The 13,087-nt window shown below is 33.5% G+C and overlaps 1 protein-coding gene across 1 annotated transcript in view; it reads left to right on the top strand.

Moving 5' to 3' along the window:
• The first annotated feature begins 6,435 nt into the window (after positions 1–6,435).
• The window catches only part of LOC136031803 (26S proteasome non-ATPase regulatory subunit 13-like), a 181,887-nt gene continuing 175,235 nt past the window's right edge, over positions 6,436–13,087 (top strand). Inside the window, exon 1 of the mRNA XM_065711605.1 lies at positions 6,436–6,556. Within this exon, the coding sequence (XP_065567677.1) occupies positions 6,453–6,556 (104 nt within the window). The 5' untranslated portion in view covers positions 6,436–6,452. The remainder of the gene's footprint in view (positions 6,557–13,087) is intronic.

The following is a 13,087-nucleotide window of genomic DNA, read 5'->3' as shown; positions in this document are numbered from 1 at the left end:
CTACCTAAAATTCATCTATCCAAAGACTTTATTAGTTTACCATAAAATGACCAAGAAATGAAAATTCACATTTTCTTGCCTCCTCCTTGATAATTTCTTGTCTTTTAAGCTCTATATTGAATTGATTAAAAGGAAGGCATGCAGAAACTTTGGTTTTCAAAGAAAGTTCAAACATATTTTTTCTGGGTCATTTCTGAGAATCCTATTTCACAGTTTCATTCATTTGTATGTTTCTTATTTTCCAGTAATATGGCTGTCTACTTTTCCTTCTTTTCTTAAACTGCTTTGCAACACTTACAACATAGCTATAAATCTTATACCCAGAATAAATTGATCAGTGACTAAACCATTACTATAAGTTAGAAAGCTTTATCCTCCCTCCTGTGTATTTTTCATTTTTCTTCAGCTCTGTGGCGATATTTCCAAGATTTACTCTATCCTATGCATCCAAATGCTCGAATTATAACCTCTATAGTTCTCAGTTTATTCAAATTTCACTTACTCCAGCAGTAAGACCTGGTTTCAATCATTTTGTTGTATGTCATATTGTATGAACTCTAGATTTGCCTGATTTGACTTGAGAATCCCACTTGTTTGGCTCCTTCAAAAGACTTATGAAGAAAAATTGGGTTTCATAGGATTTTTGTATTATTTTTAATCTTGTAAATTCTTTACTTCTATTATTACTAATTATTTAGGTTTCATTGGAACTGGTTTATTAGCCTAATCAGATTAAACTCTTATAAATAATTGAAATCCTTCCCACTCCCCCCCCCCTCTCTCTCTCTCTCTCTCTCTTTGTCTTTTCGTTTATTATTTAGGAGTTTGTGTTAAAATAGTACATGTGTCTTCTCTCTCCTTTACAGGCCATGGAGCTCTTGTGTCGAACTTCTTTTTTTGGGAATATATCTATCTATCTATTGTGTGTATATTTTTTTTTGTGACTATTTGTCAACCAACTGTAGTGACCAGTATGTCTTCCCCCTACTTTACAGGCCGCTTACTATTACTCGTAGATCTCAATTCTCTATTCGGCATCTAGGACCCCATGCATGGAATTGTTTACCTACGACTTTGAGAAACTTGGATAGCTTTCTTGAATTTCGGCGGGAATAAAAGCTATTTTGCCTTAATATTTATGGTTTTGATAGTTGAGTGGACCTCAAGTGGAGCCAAGATGTTGGTTTTGATTTTGGCGATACTGGTTAAGTGGTTTTAGTTTCTTTTTGTTTTGTCTCTTTTGAAGTGTAAATCCGTTTCGATTGAAATGCAGGGTAATTGATTTTTTCTTCTTCTTCTTTCTTTCTTTTTTCTTTTCCTTTTCTTTTCTTTTTATTTTTTCTTCTCTTTCGTATTGTTTTATATGTATGTGTATTGGGGTTGTAAGCCCAAACAAGCTTTGCTTCGGGCCATTTGCTTGTTTTGTTGTGTTATTTATATTAATAAACCCATGTTTCTCTCTCTCAATACTGTCTAAACTAAACTAACAAATTAATATATATTGCCTAGGGTTACATATGTCACAGTTGTGGCAGCAAAAAACTTGACAGGTGGTAAAATCTATCATTAAGCCCTCCTTTCAGTTTTTATCATCCTTTCATTTCTATTCATCAATGTTAAAAATATCAAGAGTGAGCTGAATGTTCAAGATGCATTTACTTCACATTTTGCAAACATTGGTAAAAGAAATGCATCTGTTGTTAATTTTTCTCTGTTACAATCCAACTCCAAGTCTCATATTAGGCCCCCTTGTACTAAGTCAATGTTTTCACAACCAGTGTCTGATTTAGAAATTACCAGAATTGTTGAAGGATTGAAAAATTCCTTGACATCTAACCCTGATAGTATTCTTACTAAAGTAATTAGGTCCTTACATTTTTTATTATTTCTTCCCTAAGAAAAGTTATTAACCTCCCTTTTCAGTGTGGTATTTTCTCAAATAACCTCAAGTGCACTCAAGTTATATTATCAGGGCTAGACAAAGGGTAACTGGAACCATTGGCCCTTATTGTGTCCTTCATTTGAAAGGACCCCATGCCACCATCAAAATGAACAATTGGTTTTCGAAATTTTGAAATGCTCTTAAACAATTCCAGTAAGGGTTACTTCTGGAGAGCAATCATTTTCCAGGCTAAAACAATTGAAAAAACGTTTGATATCAACAGTAAACCAGGATAAACTAAATAGTTTAGCAATCATGTTAACGGAAAGTGAAGATGCTAGGAAAATAGATTTTAAAACCATTTTAGAGGCATTTGCAGAACGAAAATTTTGAAATAAATAGATTCATGTGCTATATTCAGTGATGTAAATTTCAAAAGACATTTTCACCTGTTTTAGAATGTCTAGAGGACACAAACGTAAATCAATTTTAGCACAAATTGAGTACAAAAAACGACAAAACCATAAGCTCAAAATGAACAAACTATACCATCAAATGAGACAAGATCAAAGGAACAACATGAGAAATGTAAATGTATGATAACAAACAGTCTAGACCATCGAAAGTGTTAAGGCTAATCCAAGCAACCAAGGCAAAAGGCACTGAAAAAAATCTGAAGGAATGATGAGCTAAAATAAAGATCAAAGAGGTATGTAGTTAAAATATTAGTGAAATGGACAATAAGAACAAGTCAAAAACAAAAGTGAAGAACATTGAAATATGTGGTTAAAAGATAAGTGGCAGCAAGAGTCAAAACAACAACTCGTATGCAGTTACAAGACTGAAGATCATAATTAATCAAAATGAAAATAATAAACAGAGAAGTGTTGGGTTGGAAGATATATAACCGAAAGAACAGAGAAATGAGCAGTTAGAAGATAATCAACACTGAGAATTATAAACAACAGTAGGAATCAGAACTTGTCAAAGATGAAAGTTAAGAACAAAGAATTGTTGGGTAAGCAGACATGCTAAAGCAAGTATCAAGAGTGTCAAAAATGGCTGTGAAGAACAACGAACTGTGCTGTTAAAGGACAGCAAGAATTAGAGAGAGTCAAAAATGATAATGCAGAAGAAAAAAAGGTACTTGTGTACATGCTGATATGCACTCGAGAACAAACTTGTTTCATCTGTCTGCATTAAGAAACAATTAGCTTATGCTTGGTGGAAAACAAATGATGGGTGAAAGAATACATTGGACTTCTATAGTTTGGGTTATATATTAGCACATCATACTAAGGTTATGTGAAAATGTGATATATATATATATATATATATATATATATATATATATATATATATATATATGTTTATTATTTTATATGGTGGATTTGAATTTTCCTTAGAAATTTAATGTAAAATTTTAATATACAATATTTAAGCAAAATTCAAATCCAGCATATAAATAAATAAACATATATATATATATATATATATATATATATATATATATATATATATATATATATATATATATATATATATATATATATATATATATATATATATATATATATATATCAAGTGTCAACACTGTTTTTAATTTACGTAAATTACCAAATATTTGTAGTTAGAAATGAAAATCCCCTATACTGTCGTCATTTATGTCATCCAATGTTTCCTATGCCTGCAACCATAGTTTGCCTTCTTTGGGTCCTCTTGTTGTTTTTGCTAATTATTGCCTTGTCTGAATTTGCACCGTGGAACAAATTAATATCCATCTTGATGTGTTAATTGCTCCATACTTGATGATGTGAATGATTAAACATCAAATGCATCCCACTGTTACTTCCAGGGAACACCATTTTATTCAACATCCAATAACTTCAGGAAAATTTCATTATTGAGTGATGAGACTGTTGAATTTGAAAGACTTTTCCAGTGGTTTAGAGACTTTTCAGGGGTACATGAAAGAATGAAAACTGTTGTCAGTGTTGTTTAGTTTTGACATATGGCTCAAACATCTTCTTTGAAGGTCCCCTCCTGTCAGTGCCAATATTTTGGGAAATTGACAAATGAATTGGGGGGAGGGGGCGGTTCTTGTGAAGTAAGTTTATATGTCATAAGCATATCAGCTCTTTGTTGTCAATAAACATGTGTAGATAATTTCAGCTCCTTCAAACGCTAATCATAAGGCTTGTCCCTCATCTTAGATACTGCCTATGTGGCTCTATTTTGCACCCCTTCCAGAAGCTGTATGTCACCTTTATTACTTCTGAGGTGATAGAGGCTGAGGTTTGTACAAACTTGGTGGACCTATTTGATATAGTTTCACTTTGGTATGATTTTAATTATCTTGCCCTAAATGTTTCTAAATCTCGTTTCTCCTTGTATCTACAACTATCTAAAATTCATCTATCCGAAGACTATTAGTTGACCATAAAATTACCAAGAAATGAAAATTTACGTTTTCTTGCCTCCTTGATAATTGTTTATCTTTTAAGCTCTATATTGATTTGATTAAAATGAAGGTGTGCAGAAACTCTAGTTTTCTAAGAAAGTTTAAATATATTCTTTCTGGGTCATTTCTGAGAATCCTATTTCACAGTTTCATTCATTTGTATGTTTCTTATTTTCCAGTAATAGGGCTGTCTACTTTTCCTTGTTTTCTTAAACTGCTTTGCATCACTTATAATATAGCAATAAACCTTATACCCAAAATAAATTGTTCAGTGACTAAACCATTGCTTGAAGTTAGAAAGCTTTATCCCCTTTCCTGTGTATCTTTCATTTTTCTTCAGCTCTGTGGTGATATTCCTAGGTTACCAAGATTTACTCAATCCTTTGTATCCAAATGGTCAAATTATCACCTCCATAGTTCTCAGTTTATTCAAATTTCACTTACTTTAGCAGTAAGACCTGGTTTCAATCATTTTGTTGTATGTCATATTGCATGAAGTCTAGATTTGCCTGATTTGGCTTGAGAATCCCACTTGTTTGGCTCCTTCAAAAGACTTATGAAGAAAAATTTGTTTTCATAGGATTTTTGTAATATTTTTAATCTCTGTAAATTCTTTACTATTATCGTTATTAATTATTTAGGTTCCATTGGAACTGGTTTAGTAGCCTAATCAGATTAAACTTATAAATGATTGAAATCCTTCCCACTCCCCCCCCCCTCTCTCTCTCTCTCTCTCTCTCTCTCTCTCTCTCTCTCTCTCTTTGTCTTTTCTTTTATTATTTAGGAATTTGTGTTAAAATAGTACCTGTATCGTCTCTCTCCTTTACAGGCCATGGAGCTCTTGTGTTGAATATCTTTTTTTTTGTTTTTATTGCTGGAATATATCAATCTATCTATTGTATGTTTTTTTTTTGTAACTTTTTTTGTCAACCAACTAAAGTGACCAGTATGTCTTCCCCCTACTTTACAGGCCAAGGAGACTTTGGGGAATTAGTGTATAGTGGTGTATTGCATTATGAATAAATCTTATCTTTTAACTCAAAGCTCTTCAAATATAACTAATGCTATCATTAAAAATACAGCTCACATAGATCGATTTTTTGTGCTTATTTCCCATCAGTAGCTAGTTGCCACTACCTAATAAAGAAAATAGAATTGAAAAAATTAAAAAAAATTAAATTAAAAAATTATTCTAATTCTAATTAATTCTAATTAAAAAAAGAATAAAGCCAACTAAAAAAAATTGTACTGCCTTGGGATATATCTAGCCCCCCTAGGGTGGCTTTAATGCAAATGCAATGATAATGATGGCCTCTAAATGATTGTTTTTTTGTCATTTAGGAAGTAGTTGAACTAGGTGGATAAAACTCTCAGGAATGGATGCAGAGAATAAATTGTCCTATGGGAAGGTGTTTGATAGTATGTGCATCCACCCTTTCCCCTCTTAAAGAGGGCTAACCTTTGATGACCTATAAAAAAAAACTTTGGGTAACAGTCTTGTGGATGGCTTCTTTAGAAATAAACTTTTTAGTAGGGAAATTTTTGTGTAAGCAGCTTTTTGCTATCATGGGAAACAGTTGCATTTGGGGATTAAGCTTTCAGGAATGAGTTCATGTTTTCAAATTGTCTCTACTCCATTCCTCTTTTTAAGTCTTTTCAGAAAACTAAAAATCAAAATTGCAAATTTATTCTCAATAATTTTTATTCTGCTAGAAGAACTTTCCGAACATTTTAGCAAGAATCTCAAACGCAGGTCTTTTATATTTTTCTTGCTAATTTTTAGAATGGATGTCTAGTCAGCATATCTCTATTCACAAGGTAGTATTTCACTGATACTGTTACTCATAACAAAAAAACTGGTTGAACAAGAAATTGATCACAAAAGGTACAAGCAACTTGCTGTAAGCCACCAAACAATGGGCATAAAATTAGAGCCACTTTTGGTATTTCATGCATGTAAGGTTATATGTATGGGATCAAGGAGACTATCTAAGTAATGGTAGGTGGAAGTGAATCAATTTTACTTATTTATTTATTTATATTATTTTTAATAACGCTAGATATCCTTCAAACATCTTGTTTCCTATTGTAGAACATTTAAATACAAAAATGCAGTCTTCAAAGCCAATGGACTATCTTTCTAATTTGCAAGGGAGAGTCAGTGCAGACTTAGCTGGGAAAATCAACAAACTAGAAATGATGTACTCCAAAAAGTAAGTCCGTCTCTTCATTTATTTTCTATTACTTGTCCTTTGGTCTTTTTGAGAACATTAAATTCACAAAATTTGTATGTTTACTGATTTATAGTAACTGATTAACTGAAATTTTACTGATAAGCTCAATATTGCTCATATATTGGGCCAGTTCAATGTTCTTTTGCTATTATTAGATTATATGTGGTTTCCTTATTTTGTATATTTTTCTTTGTACAACATAATTTAAATTGTCAAGCATGTCAAATGCATACATTATATTACTAATTGTTCGTACAGCTAATGGCTTGCAGATGACTTCGGTAGAATAACCTCATTATCGAGGCCATTCAAAACGAGTATGCACTGCTAGAAAAATATCTTTGATGGGTGCTCTGCAATGTCTGCATTGTATATATGATTCATTCATTTTGGAACTATCACATCTATAGACATTTAGAAATTTACAAGGTTTAGAAAAGTGTGACTACATCCTCAGAAGGGATTTCAAAGGAAATTATGCTATAAAATTTATCATATCCAGGAATAACCTCGTCATTGAGGCCATCTAAAACGAGTATGCATTGCTTGAAAAATATTTTTGTTGGGTGCTCTTTATTGCATCTATGATTCATTGATTTTGGAGCTATCAAGTCTATAGATATTTGGAAATTTACAAGGTTTGAAAAAGTGTGACTACATCCTCAGAAGGGTTTCAAAGGAAATTATGCTATAAAACTTATTTGTTCCGGGAACCCATGGATAAAAGTTTCAGTACCCTTTGGAAAAAACAAAAAACTGGCGTTTCATATTATCCTTGAGTCCACTATTGTTGCTGTCGTTTTTTAAGTCTTGGTACAATCTTTAAGTGCCAAGGCAAAATGGTACAAGTTATTCCAAATCTGAAAGCTGAAATTTTTTTTTAGCTTTATAGTCTTGTATGTAATCAAATCCTACATGTGCTAAAATTTATCCTGAACTATGTTATTTCTCCTTAAAGGTTGAATATCTATATCTAACCTAAAGCAGTTTTAAAATTGACATCAACTGTTGAGTTTGATAGGTATTATAAAGAGCTGAAAATTATCCCCCACAAAAAGAACGTTCATATTGCCATGTTATTACATATGGTCTTACAAAATAGAATCTATCATCTTGTCAAATCAAATCTAGTCAAAACCAACGCCTCAAAAGTGTGGGTTCTTTTATTCAGTGAATGCAGTTCTCTATCGAACTGATGAACTCGTTTTTTCATTTTTGATTGGCATGATTTTTTATTAAGCTATAAAACTCCATTTTAAGAGATGGAGTCCCTAATGTTTATCTGGAAAATGGAATTGAACATAATGTACCACTGGCTCCATCTTTGGTGGCCTCTAAGTATGAACCAGGAATGGTTTTGGAGAAAGAGACAGGTGCTTTTGTTGTCTTGAATTTATAAAATCAGTCACATATGCGAACAGAAGTAGTAAGTTCTTTTTTTTGATTGCCTGAAGTTTAAAATATAAGAAAAAAAGCTTGTTTTAAAAAAGATAACAAGGAACCTAGAATCAAACAGTTCGTGGTAACGAACTGTAGTAAATAGCGACCCGGCTCAATAGTAACCGAAACTCTAAAAAATGGAATTTTGATACCAACAGTTACATCAAAAGAATCGCATTTTAATGCTGATCTTAAATATATAAGTTTCATCAAGATCAGTTATTTTATTTTATACGAATTTTATATGACAGCCTATTCCATAAAAACCTTATATGCACTTCTGGGCATAACTTATAACTCTTTCCCTAATGTTCTGGGGGGTTGTGTCAACCCTGGAAGCATTATTAAATGTTCTTCGGACTATTTAAAAAAAAAGTAGAAATCGCACAATTTCAACCAGATACGTTTGGTTAAAAGAGGAACAGTTGGGGGGAGGGACAAGTTGATCTTCATCACTTTTAACTCTTAAAAGGGAAGCCAGAACTTCCACTTTAAACCAAATGAGCCACCTCTGAAGTATAAACAATCATCCTTTCCATTAGAACCTTAAATACCCCAAGGGTATACATTACAACCATCACCCCCAAGCTCTATTGATTTTTATCAACCCCAAAAGCCATGTTATATGATGTTTGAACTGTTTTGAATAGACTGACTGTCTAAAAATTTATATTCGATGCATCTCGGAGAAACACGACGTGTGTTGGGGGTGTTTGCGCTCTGTTCACTTTGACTCTTAAAATGTCACTAGAACTTCTGATTACCAACCCAGTGAGTTCCCTCCAAAGCATATACGACCACCCTTTCTATACAAACCTTATTTGTCCCTTGGATATAACTTAAAACCCTTTCTCTGTGAGCTGGGGGGGGGCTGTTATCTTCACAAATATAATTTCAGGACCCTTCAAATACGATGAACAAAATTGCTCAATCCTAGTTTTGATTGCAGGTGTTTGGGGCTAATTATGGGTTTGTGTGTGGGGGGGGGAGGGGGGGCTGGATTCTCTCAATTCACTTTTAACTTTTAAAAAAATAGTGACGGCTTGAAAAAAAGACCACACTGCCTTTCCATAACAAACAATCACAAAGTAGAAATAATAGGGAAAATCTTTTCAAGACAGTGGTCTTGAAAAGTAGGTTTGAGGTTTGAGGTGCGGCGTGGGGGGTGAAGATAACACCCCCACGCTGCAGGATAACACGCAGCAAGTTATATTGACCTTTTTAAGATTCCAACAAACACAAAGTAGAAAGAATAGGGAAAATATTTTCAAGATAGTGGACCACTGTCTTGAAAAGATTTTCCCTATTGTTTCTATTTTGTGTTTGTTTGTTATGAAAAGGCAGTGTGGTCTTCGTCGCTATTTTTTTTAAGAGTCAAAAGTGATTTGAGAGAAACCTACCCCCCCCCCCCCAAACACACACCCATCATTTCCCCAATTACCTGAAGTCAGCACTTGGATTGAGCAATTTTGTTAATCGTAGATGAAGGGTCCTGAAATTATATCTTTGAGGATACCCCCCCCACTCCTACCTCTGAGGTTTGAGGAATTTGAGGTTTTAATTGGGATTTTACTTATTTGAAGAACCGCTTTGCTTTTACTTGAAAAAGAAGAGCATAAATCTGGCCCTGGAATTGTGAGAAAACCATTTAAAGCCTCTTTTTTAAACTTTTTAGCCATTTAAAATTTCAAAGTATATTGGCTAATTTTCCAAGAGGACACTAAAAGTGTCCCCTTTTTGCAGAATTTGACACTTTAGTCCCAAAAAGTTTTGGCAACCCTGTTCAAATGGACCTATTAGGAGTTTTAGAAACTCATATCCTAGGGGTAGGAAGCATGAAATTATGTGATATACAATTTTGTTAACTGAGGCCGGAAGGATGGGGTACATAAACTGGGAGTAGGGCTCATGGTGAATAAGGAAGCTGCCAAGTCTTGTTTAGGCTGAGAAGGTATTAATAATAAAATATTAATTGGTCATTTTATTACTAAAAATTTCAGGGTATCAGTTATAGTAGTATATGCCCCTGTAGAACAGACTGACGGAAATATTAGTGACTCAGATAAATTTTACTTACAGTTAAAGGAGCAAATAGACAGGGTCCCAGGTGGAAACATGGTATTGTCACAAGGAGAATTTAACGCCCAGGCTGATAGAGATAGGAATAAATGGTATCTTAGTCTAGGTAATTTTGATGTAGGAAAGGAAACCAATAACGGCTACAGACTTTTGCAATTTTGTAGGTTTAATAATCCAGTTATGACAAATACTGTGTTTAGTCATAAAATGGCCTATAAGATAACATGGTAGTCGCTTGATGGTAAGACAAGAAACCTTATTGATTATATTATAGTAAACCGAAGACTGGCAGGATCAATACAAGATACTAGGGTATATAGGAGTGCTGTTATTGATGTAAAAGTAAATATCACCATCTAGTAGTTTTCCTTATCTCACTTTAATATTGTGTTATAGACATGTTGTATATAACTAATTATAGTCTATGCTAAATGTCTTATAGTTATATATAGTTCAACTATAAGACATATACTTATATGCTCTATGTCAGGTTTTCTGTTGAGTACTGGGTTTTGTATTAATTCATTCCCGTTTTCCGGATAAGATATGTTTCTTACCTTCTTTCCCTTATACAGTTCTTGCACTTTTAAAAGTTTTCTTTTAATTTTTTACTTTATGAATAACTTTTTAGAAAAACTCCGACAATTTTTGGTTGTATATTTTTCAACAAAAACCTATGATTATATGCAGTTTCCTCATTTCTATTATTCTCGTTTTCAGCACTTTAAGCTAGATTTCTATTGCTAAAATCTCTTTTCCCATTCTCTATTTTTTTCATTTAACTTTTCACTTCTATTTTGGTTCCTCTTCTCTTTACCCTGTTCTTATTTTTTTCATACTTAACCTTTTTCGACAATTTTTGGTAATTTTTCAAATAGCAGCAACAAAAAAAAAGATTAAATGCTGAGTAAAGTGCTAAAAACGACAAAAAAAGAACTTCTCTTTTGTTTCACTTTATTTCATTTTTTTTTTCAATGAAAATACTAAAAATTGTATTTTTCCGCAGAAGTACCAAAAAACATTATCAAACAGTTCGTAGTAACGAACTTTCCTTAAGAGCTGTGGGGTATGAGGTTGTCTTCGTCACATACATAATACCCGGACCCTTCATCTATAACAAACAAAACTGTTATCTCTAAGTTTTGATTGCAGGCGTTTGGGGAAATGGTTGGTGTAGGGTAGTAGGTAGACACGAGGTGTGTGTGTGGGGAGGGGGAGGTATCTACCCTCTGATCATTTTAAATCTCAAGAAGGGCACTTAAACTTCCGATTAGCAATCCAATGAGCCTCCTCGGAAGTTTATATCATCGGTCACCCTTTCTATATGAACCTTAAATGCCCTCAGGGTATAGACTACAACCCTTGCCCTGAGGGTTTTGGACGGTTGTCATCCTCAAAGACATAATTTTTTGATCTTTAAACTACGTTGAAACAAATAGCTATCTCAAAATTTTGATTGAATGTGATTCGAGAAATGGTTGGCGTGGGAGATGAGTTAGTTGCCCTTTGATCACTTTGATTATTAAAAAGGGCAATAGACCCTTCAATTTACAATCAAATGAGCCCTTTCTGAAGTTCCCACGACAACTTCTTTGTTGTCCTGAGGCCAAAGTAGTTTCAATGATTTAAACAACATGAAAATTGCAACTTGGAATGTTACGACGTTAAAACATGACTATCGTATCGGCGTTTTGACTGACGAATTCATAGGATTCGAACTGGACCTATTAGGAGTTTCAGAAGCTCATATCCTAGGGGCAGGAAGCATGAAATTATGTGATATAGAATTTGTATACTCTGGCAGGAAGATCGTATTTTCTTATGGCTCGAAGCTTGTTGCATCCTCGAAACTCGCTTATTACAATAATTACTAATTAAAATATAATTTGTCGAATCATTCTAAAATCACTTTCATCGATGACTGGCAACTCTGGTTCCCTCTTGTTCGTTTTTCTTCTTTCTTCTTTGCATTGTTGTTAGTTCTGAGCAGGGCTGTATCAATTTTCCTTCCATTTTCCTTCCTTTCCATTTCCTTTCAACTCTGAAAATTGTTGTCTAAACCATTTTATTTTCAATTTGTCTTATTTTACATTTTTTTTTTTTCAGAAAGCAAAGCGAAACAGGATTCTGATGGAATCAGACGAAGAAAAAAGGGTCCACTTTAATTGGTTGATTATGCAGTAATTTCCCAAATGTCCGGAGGTTTGAGCTTTTGTGGGCTACAACAAGTAAAAGGTAACAACGGAGACATCAAGTATCGACAATTAAATCGGCAATTATTCTATTTTGTTGGGGAAATTCAGCTACGCAATAGTGAATACATATCATTTGAGACCACGTTTAAAGTAAAAAGTGTTCAACACTTTAAACACATATTGACGAAAGAAGTGAGAAGTAAATATGGCTTTGACGTTGGAATCGACATCGAAGGCTGCGGAATCGAAAGTAAAATAGCAAGTAAAAATAATTCAGGGGAATCTTCGTCAAAAAGTGTAAAATACAGCAGAAAAGACTTTTGTTGTTACAAATTTCGACCAGTTGGTTGTTTTACAATTGACACGGAGATAAGACGACTAACCAAGAGCGCTGTGATGGATTTAGAATGTTTAAAAATGAAGGAGGACGCTTTGAAGTCTCTACATTAATTTGGCTCTCACTACCCTGCCCCCACAAATTCGTTTCATTATGGAGGGGTAGAAATATCTCATGGATCAGAAACATACATTGAAAAAAAATACACGCAATGGAAAACAAAAGCTAAGAAAAATTCAGCCAGTTTGAAAACTAAAATAGGGCCCATAAATCTTGGAGGAGCAAGTTTTGAAAAGGACATGGGAAACAATAATGAGGTCAATGAAGGAAACTCAAGATCTATTGATGTAGGCTTCTTATCATGTGATTGGGTGGACTATTCTTCAGAAGAGGAATTTATAAACCAAGTCTTATCAAATCCGAGGCATGGAAGAATCATAACTAGAGGACATGACATTG

Source organism: Artemia franciscana, chromosome 10, assembly GCF_032884065.1.
Source record: "Artemia franciscana chromosome 10, ASM3288406v1, whole genome shotgun sequence".
Taxonomy (NCBI): domain Eukaryota; kingdom Metazoa; phylum Arthropoda; class Branchiopoda; order Anostraca; family Artemiidae; genus Artemia; species Artemia franciscana.
This window is presented reverse-complemented; position numbering and strand designations above follow the sequence as displayed.